The 14297-nt window shown below is 39.4% G+C and overlaps 1 protein-coding gene across 2 annotated transcripts in view; it reads right to left on the bottom strand.

Annotated features, from left to right (window-relative positions):
• Positions 1 to 2580: 2580 nt before the first annotated feature.
• Positions 2581 to 14297, bottom strand: part of cadm3 (cell adhesion molecule 3) — a 75076-nt gene continuing 63359 nt past the window's right edge. For both annotated transcript variants that reach the window (XM_058372737.1, XM_058372738.1), the window contains exons 9-10: positions 8722 to 8847; positions 2581 to 5188 (exon numbers count right to left, since the gene is read on the bottom strand). In XM_058372737.1, coding sequence (XP_058228720.1) covers positions 5070 to 5188; positions 8722 to 8847 — 245 coding nt within the window. In that variant the 3' untranslated portion in view covers positions 2581 to 5069. The remainder of the gene's footprint in view (positions 5189 to 8721; positions 8848 to 14297) is intronic.

The raw sequence follows: 14297 nt of genomic DNA, 5'->3' as shown, positions 1-14297 counted from the left end.
TCTCCCCTCTTGCAATTGCAATTCTCAATTTAATTTGGAAGGCAACAACGCCATTTAGTCTAGCGGCAGCGCGCGGTACTGTAGTCTCTCTCTCTCTCTCTCTCTCTCTCGTCCTTTGTTAGTTTTCAATGTCAAAGCTGGAATACAAACGACAGCTACATACCGTCATTAACAGGCACTAGAACGGTAGAGGGGATGAAGACTAGACCTGGAGACTAGACATGTGTAGGCACACTGGGCAGGGCCACATTTTCCCACTGGTTTATGTTCTTATGTTTAATTTAATTTAATTATTAATTAATAATAATATATTTAATGTTATTTCAATAAGGCCACATGTGTATATGTATATATATGTATACACATGTATATATATATATATATATATATATATATATATATATATATATATATATATATATATATATATATATATATATATATATATACAAATATAATATTTTATATATAAAAAATTATAGGAGTACTCAGAGTATAGCGTCAAGTCAATTAAAGATATTGATCTGGTCAGTTAAGTAGCAGAGGGGGTTGTTAATCAGTTTCAGCTGCTTTGGTGTTAATGAAATTAACAACAGGTACACTAGATGAGCAACAATGAGACGACCATCAAAAAAGGAATGGTTTTACAGGTGGAGGCCACTGACATTTTTTTCCCTACTCATCTTTTCTGGCTGCTTTTCACTAGTTTTGCATTTGGCTAAGGTCAGTGTCACTATTGGCATGAGGAGATACCTGGACCCTACAGAGGTTACACAAGCAGTCCAACTCCTCCATGATGGCACATCAATACGTACCATTGCCAGAAGTTTGGCAATGGTCTCAACAGCATGGAGGAGATTTCAGGAAACAGACAGTTGCACGAGGAGCTGGACAGGGCTGTAGAAGGTCCTTAACCCATCAGCAGGACCAGTGTCTGCTCCTTTGTGCAAGGAGGAACAGGATGAGCACTGGCAGAGCCCTGCAAAATGACCTCCAGCAGACTACTGGTGTGAATGTCTCTGACCAAACTATCAGAAACAGACTTCATGAGGGTGGCCGGAGGACGCACAGACCTCTACAGGTTAGACAATGCCACCCTGACTGCCATTAGGTATCGAGGGGAAATCCTTGGACCCATTGTCAGACCCTATGCTGGCTCCTGGATTCCTCCTGGTGCACAACAATGCCCAGCCTCATGTGGCGAGAATATGCAGGCAGTTCCCGGAGGATGAAGGAACTGATACCATCCAATAGAACACCTGTGGGACATTATGTTTAGGTCATAAATGTTTTAGGTCATTTATGTTTTCTTCCCATAGTGCATCCTGGTGCTTGTGTTCCCCTGGTAAGCTACACACACGCACCAGCCATCCATGTGATGTAAAAGAAAATGTGATTCAGACCAGGCCACCTTCTTCCATTGCTCCGTGGTCCAGTTCTGATGCTCAGGGACCCTGACTTGTCTGCAGCTATGCAGCGCCATACACAACAAACTGTGATGCATTGTGTATTCTGACACCTTTCTATCCGAACCAGCATTAACTTCTTCAGGAATCTGAGCAGCAGTAATTTGTCTGTTGGATCAGATCGCACGGGGCAGCCTTCACTCCCCACATGCATCAGTGAGCCTTGGCCGCCCATGACCCTGTTGATGGTTCACCACTGTTCCTTCCTTGGACCACTTTTGATAGATACTGACCACTGCAGACCGGGAACACTCCACAAGAGCTGCAGTTTTGGAGATGCTCTGATCCACTCGTCTAGCCATCACAATTTGGCCCTTCGTCAAACTTGCTCAAATCCTTACGCTTGCCCATTTAGATTATCTAATTTACCCACCAGCATATTTAAGAGGTGGAAAGAAACCATAAGCCTATATTAAAACACCTGCACGGGTTCTGTGCAAGACCCTACAATTGTTCCCTATCAGAAAGGGTTCCAAATAGAACCAAACTATTTTAGGAGACTTAGAATGCTTATTTAGAAAATTAACAGCACAAAATACATATTGTTATATTTACAATTGAGATTTTCTCAATTCTATTGATTAAAACTATTTCGGAAAGTGCTATAACTGAGATGTTAATCAAAGTTAAGTAGTAACAGGAATTCCTTAGTTATACTATCTGCAAAATGTTTGGCCAATTACTTTAGCTGATCAAAGCACTGATTCAAAATGTCAAAATGAAAAAAAAAAATGTAAAAAATCAAAATCTATTGTGTTTGTTGTCACCTGAGGTATTGTGTTTTTTGTAGAAATCGATGAGGACCACACAATTGTTATTTAGGTCCTGATAAATAACAACATGGAATTCAAGGAGAATGTACTTTTATTATACCATTACTATAGATAAAGGTATAAAAATCTTCTTTGTAGAGGCCCTGCAAGTGGTTTCTTAGGCATTAATTCTACATACTGTATGGTATGTTGTTTTTATTGCTTTTATCAGATGTTCAATGGTACCCTAACACCTAAATTCACTTTCATACACAACCCTCTCAGTGAAATTTAATGTGTCCCATTTAGATGTTGTCTACAGCTAGAAGACTAAGCAAACAAGCATAAACAGTGGCGAAATCTCCATGACATATGAATATTTATTGAAAAGGAAGACTTCTCATTCCAAAACAGCGCTAACATAGACAGTCAAATTAACAATGTTTGTGGAAAAACAACATATTGTGTTTTCTTTGCCCGTTGGAGATGACACTGTTGTGAACATATTACATAGGAAAGTACACACACACAATTCTCAAACCCTTTATGTGGGTCAGTTTATGTAAGTGTGCACTTAACAACTGTAGTAAGGAGAAGACTGTTCAAGGCAACACTATTTACATGAAATTATACAAAATGGCTGATTTTAAAACAATAGTCACAGAAACTATACTATTCTACACCTTAATATAGATGTCTATAACATCTATAACATCTAGTCATACAGTAAAAAGTAAACAGAACGATTTACACTTAATAGTATACAGAACTACAAAAAGAAAAATGGATAAACATAATTTAGAAATAGATCTCTGCAATGATCCACCATTAACATAAGGTGCATCGCAAATACTGCTACCTGTACCATAGAGAAGGGAGAAAGATGAAGAGAAGGTGGATATCTGACATAATGCACCATCTAGTGGTTGTAACTGCAAACGTGAGGTCTATGATAAAGGTCTATGATAAGTCTAAAGCAGTGTTTCCCAAACCCCAGGTTCACAGACAGGTAATTCTTTTTGCGTCTTGCAACTCCCAACATACATGAACCAACCCACATAGAATACTGTATACTTAAAGTCCCTGAGCACCAGTTTGGGAAACGTTGGGTGTGGAGCCATGGTGTCAGTCTGCAGTCCTAGAGGAATTCAAACAATTTTAACACACCTTGTTCAACTCATCAGTAAATTATCAAGGCCCTCAGAGTTGGATCTGTTGTGTTAAAAGAGTATTAAACACAAATTTCCAGTGTTAGGGTCCTGTACTCTCTCACTGGTCTCAACACTTGTGACAACACTTGTAGATTTTGAGATAGATCAGCTCCACAGAGAATCAGCTCTATTCTGAGGAAGCTGGGAATGATCTGTCCTTTATACTTACATTATAAGTCATCCACTTCACAAGGAAATGTGAACCTGACCCAATGAATGCACTCAGATAATCCCATATTAAAAACTTTTAGTCCACTTCTTTCATACTGTGAACTCTGATCATGGTTGAGATGCACAATTTGGTTAATACCTCAGCTTGATATTTGTCATACAACAAACTTCAACATTTCTAGCTTTAATGATGCTAGCTGCAAAACAATACTGGAGATATCAGATCTAGTATGTCAAAATTAAGACAGAATATGGATAGTTATTAAGGAGAACCAGAATGGACTTTCAGAAACACAGACTGAAACTAGCTTAGAACACTGTATAGGGAGACAAATACAGACAGAAAGAGATAGTTGGAAACGTAAAGAGAGAAAGTACAGTAGACAGAAGAGTCTAGCTTCTTGTTTTTGTTTTGTTTGCTTGTTTGCACATGCAGTACCCTGCTTTAGCTCATTCACCTGTCATCAAAGGACAGGAAGTCACAAAAAGGTATGGGATGCAAGTACTGGGCTAACAAAGAAAGGGTTTTTATTTCATGGGTTTATAATAATAATAATAATGGCGATGACACTAGTCCTGGGATGACAGCTGACACTGAATATTGCGGCACCAACAGTTACACCAGAAACTCAACTGGAGGAAACCAAAAACTCATACCAATATTTGTAGTACTGACATTTTCATGTTAACTCTTTTTTGTACCCCATATATTGATTTTTTTTTTTAACTCAATGCATTTTCACACATGTAAGAAAACCAGGCAGGCTTTTAGAGTATATTCTATAATATGAGACAATGAAATGCAGACAGAGAGAGAATAAGAAAAACATATATAGGTTAGGGGTGGAGAGAAAGAGAAAAGAGGTAAAAGAGAGAAGGAAAGAGAGAGAAAGAGGGCATGAGTATATTTACACCACACTGAACCAAGTTCTCCCAAGTAAAAACAATGCTATATAATCATCTATATATATATCTATACATTTATTCTGGGATTCCATACAGTGACAGCACAGAAGCTGTTTTGCATGATTGCATTGAGTTGAGTGTGTGTATGTGTGTGTGTGTGTGTGCATGTCAGATGTGTGGAAAATTTAACTGAATGTATAGATTGGTAAAAATGTGTATGTGTTAATTAAATGTCCGCTGTGAGTTACATGTTCTTATCATATTGCCTTTTTTGAATATAAACTAGGAGGCATATGAAGTGACCAGGGACAGGCATATATCTGAGAGCATGTAGACATACCGTCTATTTGTGTGTATGTATATGTGTGTGTGTGTGTGTGTATACAGTTGAATACTGATGTCAGTGCAAAACTCCCTGGTTTCAACAGCCTGAAACTGATCATTTTTCTGCTTTCTTCAGTTTCACATTTTTGTTCACTCTATTACTTGTCATTTTATATTTCCTCCGACTGAAAGGAACTGAAGCAAGGGAAGAAAGAAAAGATGGTGTGATGGAGGGATGCTTAGATGAAATATTCTTTCTTGTCCTCAATGCCAGAGTGGCCACCTTCTGCATTGATGATTGCTGTGTCGGCATCCTGGGCATCATCTGAGCCCTTTGCTTCATGGGTCAGGTATGTACCTTACAGAGAAAATTGAGAGGTATGTTACAAGCATAGATAAACTTATTATAGTGCAGAATGGACAACAGAAGGCACAGTGTGGAAGCCATAAATACCAGATACAGTATTTGAATATGCATAAATTTTTAAACATGCATTGATTTATTAAAAGCTCTTTTTCTTTAAGATACACAACAGAAGTATGGTTAGGTGTACTCGTCTTCTCCAATACAGAAAAAAGCCTAACAATAGCTTGCTATCTAATTCTGTACAAAGGGGAAAGGATTGAAAGGATTTGGGGGGTGGGGGGCTCAAACAAACTAAAAATCAAACTGTAATGCAGGAGTGTAAATAACCATTTATCCTGTGATTATGTATCATTACTGCTAAGAAAAAATATTGAAAATGTTACTGTCAAAAGTCAAATGTTGCAATAAATGTACTATGAATCAGTGAATTTGAGTTCAATGTGGGTTTATTATCAGTAATGTAGTAATGAAAGTAATCATTAAACACACACACACACACACACACACTGGAGAGTTGAAAAGAAATTTTGCCCTCCTTTCTTTCTGGCTTGCAAATTTCTCAGTGACCTTCTGGTTAAAGTCAGTCATCTCAGTCACCAGTCTCTTTTCCACTGACAGCATGGCCAATGCATTCAATAAGAAAAGGAAAAGCACAGAGTGGAAGCTCGACCATGATCACTTGACTGCTGCTGAATTTGCAAATTGGGTCGATCTGGTCCAGGCTCCTTGATACTTTTCTTTTCTTCATCCTTTCATTTCTTCAGCCTTGTGAAAGGGTACTTTTGTAAAGATATAACCATTTTTTTGTCTTGAGATATTTTGCTTCCTTCCACAATAATCTGCTGAGCGGTAGTGAGACTTGTTGAGAATATATATAAAAACAATGTTGATTCGCTAAAAACAAAAGTGAGAGGGTTTGGGGCGCAGAGTGGTGCACCCCAAGGACAATTTGAAACAAGCAAATCAGAGTCCAGCACCCACACACACACACATATGAATGAAATACAGTTTTAATTTTCGTTATTAAAATATATATTTATTGTATGTATTTCTGATACACCACAGACAGAATATTCCATGATGCCCCTGATTGATTAATACTATGTAGGTTATTTATTTCTGTATCAGTAACAATTAATCAATGAATAGCAAAATCAATGAAAACCAAGAAACATTTATTTTATTCTGTCAATTATGTCTCATCACATTATAATCATTTTATTTAACTGGGTGAAAGATGAGTTTCTCTGCTAAACCCAATCCACAAAAAATTTTAATGGGTTTGGTTGAATTTGATTGAAAGAGGATTTTCACCTTAACGTATGTAAACTGTGATGGCGGAGCCACCACCCACATGCAGCCAAGTAGACATGCTCCTCACACAACTACTGCCCTGGTACTTAAAAGAAAGCACCCAAATTGTTTTCCCAACCTTAGCCTCCTGTATGTCTATGTCCAGCCCACAGCAGCCACAATGCAGGAGAATGCAGGCATGAACACAGATGCACCCCCAATTTGTACCCTATGCTGCAGAATCTACTTGAGGGAAACCTCCAGCAGCAGGCAGTGACCAAGGGGCTGGCCAAGATCCTCTGAATCACCACAGAATTGCTCCTGGACCTCAAGAATTCCGATATCCCACCACCGCCTTCCCTCTCCGGTGGGATTAGAGAGTCACTCAGGCTCACATTGCACCTAGCCCTTTTGCCACTTGTCAAGGTCGATGGCAGGCTAGTCTCAGCTCTACTGGATCCCAGGAAGCACTATGGCCTTTGCCCAACTAGCAATCCTCACCCAAACAGCTAAATAGACTCTAGAGTTTCCTGCATTCATAGAGATGTCCAAAAGGGTGAACAGAAGGTGAGTTGCATACACAAACACACCAACCCAGTTTCTTCTGCATTTTACCAGTTCACCCACCAAGAAAGCTTCGAGCATAAGCAAAAGGAGCATGACGACCTAAAGCATTTTTGGAGCCAGGTGCATGAAGCATAAGGAGTGGAGAATGCAAACCCTGAGCAGAGACTCATAGCCTCCTATTTCCTGGTCCACAGAGGACTACTCCCACTGTACAGCCCTGTCACCTCTTCATAGGTCCCCCATCATAGACTCAACTCTAACCTAATGTACCTGCCCAACTCTCACCCTCTGGGCAGCCACCAGCTCTTCAGACCTGTTGAAAACAAGATTAAGTCTCAAGATTCAAGTTTCAAGATTAAGATCAAGAAATGTGTCATGTCTAATGGTCAATCTGTGTTGGCTGTTGCAAGTGAAGCACCTGAGGACATTCATCTACCAACCCCAAGCTGACAGCCTCATCAAAAGCTTAACCAGACACTCAAGCAGATACTGAAGCAAGTGGTAGAAAAGAAAGGGAGGAACTGGGATCTCTTCCTGCCCTATGTCCTCTTAACCATCCAAAAAAACTCACAGGCATCGACAGGCTTCTCTTTATTCAAACACATGAGAGCCACAAAAAAGAAACAGCAAAGGTTCTACAATTGACCAGCCCAGCCTCAGGAGTTCCACCCAGGCAATGAGGTACACCTTCTGCTGCTGAACACCTCATGTAGGTTCCTGGCATGCTGGCAGGGCCCATACACAGTCCTTCTACACTGTCTTACTGATGGGCCCAGCAAACTACTGCCTATGACATTCTGCAGACACCCAATTATATCACACCAACCTGCTGAAAAAAATGGGTCAAGCCAGCCAGTGGTGTCTGCATTTGCTACTCTCCACAGATTCCTCAGAGGATAGCTTGATCAAAAAGGAGAGGTGCTCACCCCCAAACTGAGCCAAGAGCTGACAGCCCTAGTGGACCAGTTTGCAGATCTTTTCATCCACCGCTGATGCATCTGGTCCACCTGGGAGGAGATCAATTGAATGCTCCAAGATGGGATCATTGAGGAGTCTGCCAGGCCCTGCCCCCACCCCACTGTTGTTTTTAGACTTTGACAGCTACCTCCTCCTCTGGGTGGAGTGACCACTTCATTGCCACACTTGACCTCAGAGAGGGCTACTAGCAAGTGGCATTAGGCTCAGAAGTCAAAAACAGCCATCAGTACTACCACCAGCCACTGGCAGTACTGGGTTCTACCCTTTGGCCTACATGGAGCTCCAGCAACTTTTCACCTTTATGTTTTCCAGAACACATTTATTTAACCCATATGATTTTCATATGTATATGTATTTCTGTTACATCTATATTCTTTAGAGTTTTGTTTACATTTTGTCCACAGACAACATTTTGTTTTAAAATGCTTCATAATGCAATGCACCAAATGGTTGTCAGCTTTGTATATTAAAACTTAGCAAAATTTTCATTTCATCAGGTCTGACCACAACTTCTAGAAATATTAATGCCTTATAATAAAAATAAAAACATTTATTTCTGCATGGCAAGTATATTGATTAAGTTGACAATGAAGATAATAGAAACACTGAGTGTGGTCCAATCTCCATGACCGTTTTTGGTTGAGCAACTTTAATTACATCATATTATGGAACGTGTGTTTTCTTACCTTTGTGTCTAATGAGGTATCTGCCAAGGACAATGAGGAGGCACAGCATGATGAAGACAATGACAGCCACGACTCCACCAATCACAGCATGATCAACACCTGATGAACTGGTCATTGCTGTGGGGTCTGAGAGACAATAAAGGCATAAGACTATAGTACTAAGACTAATAAAGTAGTAAGTAATATCATTCATCATCAGATAGTGGATATTCCTATTAATGTTTTTGAGCCAGTTAAAATCAAATACATATCCATTTACTTTTATATCAAATTAAATGCCTCTGTAAGTATATGATCAAGAAATTTTATGAAATTATATAAACTTTGTTAATATGTCATAATAATGCTTTAATAATGTAACATAATGTTCCAAAAAGTGTTTTTATTATTTCTTTGAGGACATATTTACTATAATGGCATATTTCTATTGCATATTTGTTCCGGTTGGTCATGGCCTACAAATTATAAAATATAAACTTTACTATTTACTAAGAAGTAGATGGTTAGGAACTTTTATTTCTGTTTAGTCCATGATTACAATTTGCAATTAGTGACCTAGTGATCTATGTTGCTGGTTTAGTACTTTGCTCTGGTTTTGCCTGGGTTTTTATCTATTTTCACATTGTTCAACCCACTGCCTGGCTGTTCTGACTGCTGATACACTATATTGCCAAAAGTATTCGCTCACCTGCCTTGACTCGCATATGAACTTAAGTGAAATCCCATTCCTAATCCATAGGGTTCAATATGACGTCAGTCCACCCTTTGCAGCTATAACAGCTTCAACTCTTCTGGGAAGGCTGTCCACAAGGTTTAGGAGTGTGTTTATGGGAATTTTTGACCATTCTTCCAGAAGCGCATTTGTGAGGTCACACACTGATGTTGGACGAGAAGGCCTGGCTCTCAGTCTCCGCTCTAATTCATCCCAAAGGTGTTCTATCGGGTTGAGGTCAGGACTCTGTGCAGGCCAGTCAAGTTCATCCACACCAGACTCTGTCATCCATGTCTTTATGGACCTTGCTTTGTGCACTGGTGCACAGTCATGTTGGAAGAGGAATGGGCCAGCTCCAAACTGTTCCCACAAAGTTGGGAGCATGGAATTGTCCAAAATGTCTTGGTATGCCAGAGCATTCAGTGTTCCTTTCACTGGAACTAAGGGGCCAAGCCCAGCTCCTGAAAAACAACACCACACCATAATCCCCCCTCCACCAAACTTTACACTTGGCACAATGCAGTCAGACAAGTACCGTTCTCCTGGCAACCGCCAAACCCAGACTCATCCATCAGATTTCCAGATGGAGAAGCGCGATTCGTCACTCCAGAGAACGTGTCTCCACTGCTCTAGAGTCCAGTGGGGGCGTGCTTTACACCCCTGCATCCGACGCTTTGCTTTGCACTTGGTGATGTATGGCTTGGATGCAGCTGCTCGGCCATGGAAACCCATTCCATGAAGCTCTCTGCGCACTGTTCTTGAGCTAATCTGAAGGCCACATGAAGTTTGGAGGTCTGTAGCGATTGACTCTGCAGAAAGTTGGTGACCTCTTCGCACTATGCGCCTCAGCATCCGCTCCATCAGTTTATGTGGCCTACCACTTCGTGGCTGAGTTGCTGTCATTCCCAAACATTTCCACGTTCTTATAATACAGCTGACAGTTGACTGTGGAATATTTAGGAGCGAGGAAATTTCACGACTGGATTTGTTGCACAGGTGGCATCCTATCACAGTTCCACGCTGGAATTCACTGAGCTCCTGAGAGCGACCCATTCTTTCACAAATGTGTGTAAAAACAGTCTGCATGCCTAGGTGCTTGATTTTATACACCTGTGGCCATGGAAGTGATTGGAACACCTGATTCTGATTATTTGGATGGGCGAGCGAATACTTTTGGCAATATAGTGTATCTGGCTAGTCATTGTTAATACTAGACTAGTCACTAGTAATACTACTCGACTATTGATACCTGACCTTTGATATCTGACTATCTAATTCATTTAGATTTGCATATATTGTGTCTGCGATTTCATCCCACATGAGTATTTGAAAGCCTTAACCAAGTGATGTCAGGTTGGTTGGACATTTCCCTGCCAGAACACTAGGGGGCTTTCTGGCAGCGGGTTTTCGTCATGTGGTTTGTTTTGTTTCGTGTTTTCACGTGTTTGCCCTGCCTAATTCTTAGCTGGTTCCCATCTCTGCACACCTGTTCCTAATGTGTCATTATTATTTCCCCTATTTATATTGGTCGTGTTGCTTTTGTTTTTGCTGAGTCCTCATTGTTATTGTCTGCCTCTTCTGTTCTCGGGATTGTGTTTTGTGTTAAGTTTTCTCCCTAGTGTTTCCTGTGTATGTGTCTGTTCATTTTAAAAATAAAGTAAACTATCCCGACTGGCTGCTATCCCTGCACTTTGGGTCTGATCTTGCCCTGTGGAGGCACACCATTACCTGACAAGTGAACAGTGTGCAGTGAATCAATGGACAGTGTGCAACTGACATCAAATTATTTCTTATTCCAGTAGTCTTCATTTATTCATATACTACACCTAATATTTCAGCACTGATTGGCCTATAGATTCAGATTCTGAAAGCACAAATCTTTGTACAAGCCCTGGATGCCAGAAAAGTGGAATCAAAACCTATTGCATAATTGCCATAATTAACCCTACAAATTGAGGAAATATTCCTGCACATTGCCATGTCTTTCAACTATTCCATAAAATTCCTAAATGCACAACCATAAAGACCACAAGCACAAAATCATGACATCCCAACACTGTAAAGATCCATGCATTTTTGACTCATAGTCACCATAACCTGGACCTGCATTGAAAGACATGGAGTGGAGAAGTTACTAATAATTAGCAGTCAGTGAAATACCACTAAACTAGTCAGATAGTGAAATACCACTACCTATTAATCATGGTTCCTTCTGCCATAGAACAGTGTGGATCTGTCTAAGCAAGTTTAATCTCAGAAGTACTTATAACCTGATCCATATTAGAGAGGGAGATATTATCTCAAAGCAAGAAAGTTCTGTAACTGGTCTCTTGCATCTGTTGCAGTTTGTGTTTTGACGTGTGTTTTTTACCCTGCACCTTTTTTTTTGTTTTTATCCTTGGCATGTGTATTTGACCTATGGTTATAAACAGTATTTTATGACCATGTATGCTTGATCACACTCCGAAATAAAGAGATGTTAAATGTTATTTTTTTATAGTGTAACTTTTGAAAATCTAACTACGACTAGGCTTCACTTTGTTCAGTTGCTTCTGTTCTGAAAGAATCTCTTTCAATTCAAGGCCTGAACATGTTATACTTTACACTAAACACAGAATCCTGGTAAATCATTTTTTAAACTTTTGTTTAAAAGATTCATATTAGCCTGTATAGTGCAGTGACAATTGCAGTTTACAATTAATTATTAAAGAGTTACTAAAAAAAAATGTGATGGGACAGGAATGAGAACAAAAGAATGTAAGAAAATAATATGAGGAATAAACACCAACAGACCGAAGTGAAACAAACTGACTGAAGACAATACCTTCAGCATCTTCTCAATTAGATGAATAGATGGATTAACAGATCAGTGCCACATCAGTGAAGGACCAGAAAAAGTGAAAAGAGAGAAAAAGCAAAGAGAGTTTATGAAAAGATGGCTGTTAATGAATGTGTGTGTGTGTGTGCGTGTGTGTGTGTCAGTTTGTACGTGATCTCTGTATAGCTGAAGGTGTAAGTGTAACTCGGAAAAACATACAAAAATTATCTGAATAGATATAACCTTCTTACACCTAACCACATAAACAAAGTGGTGGTGCATTAGTTTTGCATCTAAATAGCTATTAAATGTAGATGGCATATATTAGGAGGTGCAGCATAAAAACACAACAACAAGGCCAGCTATAAACTTTGTATGAGAACAAATATCATATTTGGTTACTGTGATATTTAGCATTTAATCTGCACTTAATTGTTCTATTCGAAATTTTAAAAAATAAGGTGTGCAAAACAATGTGCAGAGCTAGCCACTAAATGTTAATTAGTAAAATTCCCAAATGCAATTAGCTGCACTTACAATATTCCATTCTTTTTTAGTTTTGTTTGTTTCTTTGTTTGCTTGTTTGTTTGTTTTTGCTTGAATCCTTCCAAATGCATATGACTGAGGGAGATAAATGCATTGCAATGTTTTGCCTTGTACTTAATGGCATGTTTAGAATTGCCAGTTATGTACAGTTTCACCTGAAGACTTAGAAATAAGAACCTTTATGTTAAAATGTCTCCATATGTTGTCAAAGTAACATAAGTTACCATAACCTCCAAAAAGTTAAAAGGCTTTGCAAAGAATGATTTGCAGCTAAATATACAAATGAAATATACTGAGAAAAAAAATGTTTCTCTGCTGTCAAAGATTCATTAAGCCAAAAAGTAGACACTAGGTTGTTGTACTAGATAGTAGTGTACTGGATATTCTTGGCTTTGTAGCCAGCAATATTGTGTTAAATCTTGTATTGTTGCTAAAGAGCAGGCACTCATATTCATAACAACTGCCTAACCTGGACCTGCAAGGTCATCTCCCACATAAACACAAAAACATATACTGTACACACGCAGAAGGACTTAAAGCTATCTAGTTAAAACAATATTAGGCAGGTGGTCATAATGTTATGGCTGATCGAGTTAAAACAATTAAAATTTGGATAATTCTTGTTATAATGCGGGTCTATTTAGATGAGCATTTAAACACACTAACATAAACTCTATATAAGAAGAGATTATCAAGAAACGCGTCTGTGTGTGTGTGTGTGTTCATGTGTGAGTGTCTGCAATGAATTACCTGTGATGTACACGCCATTCAGCCAGGAAACCGTGGATGGAGTGATAAAAGGGGGAGTGAGAGATGGTGGGGATGAGATGGGAGGGGTAGGCGAGGAGGAGAGGGAAGGAAAGAGGTCAGGAAAGAGGGAGTTAGAGATAGTAGTGGTGTGGACAAGAGATGAGAGAGAGGTGGAAGGAGAAAGAGAAGAAGCAGAAGAGGTAGACAGAGAGAGAGATGAAGGAAGAAATGAAGAGGTAGAAGAAATAAGAAAAGATGGGGGAAATGAGGAAGGGGAGAGAAAAGAAGTGGTAGTCAGTGAAGGAGAAGAAAAAGAAATGGTGGATGAAGGGAGCGAGGATGAAGTTGGAATAATGGGAGATAGAACAGTGGGAGATTCATCAGAGGGTTGGACAGTAGACTGAGGAGCAGAAGGAGGAGAATGAGTGTGAAGGGGAGATGAAATAAGAGAGTGAGAGGGCAAGGTAGAGGTAATGAAAGGGGAGAACATAAGGTTGGAATCCTCCAGGTCTAAAGAGATGCCCAGATAATGAATTAAGAGGTGTGGAGTAGGGGATGGATTGATAGGTTGAGTAATAAAGAAAATAGTCAAAACAAATAAAAAAAGGAAACAATCAGGGGCCATGCAAAAAGAGAAAAAACGGCATAAAAGGGAACATAAATTCAGATAAAGGATGAAAGTAAAAGTTGAAAACAGAAAAATTCTGTTTCTGTTTTGTTGTCTGTGCCTTTCTCTCATATTGTTCATTA

The sequence above is a fragment of the Hemibagrus wyckioides genome, linkage group LG20 (genome assembly GCF_019097595.1).
Source record: "Hemibagrus wyckioides isolate EC202008001 linkage group LG20, SWU_Hwy_1.0, whole genome shotgun sequence".
NCBI lineage: Eukaryota > Metazoa > Chordata > Actinopteri > Siluriformes > Bagridae > Hemibagrus > Hemibagrus wyckioides.
The sequence above is the reverse complement of the archived record's forward strand: the minus strand, read 5'-3'. Positions and strand labels throughout refer to the sequence as shown.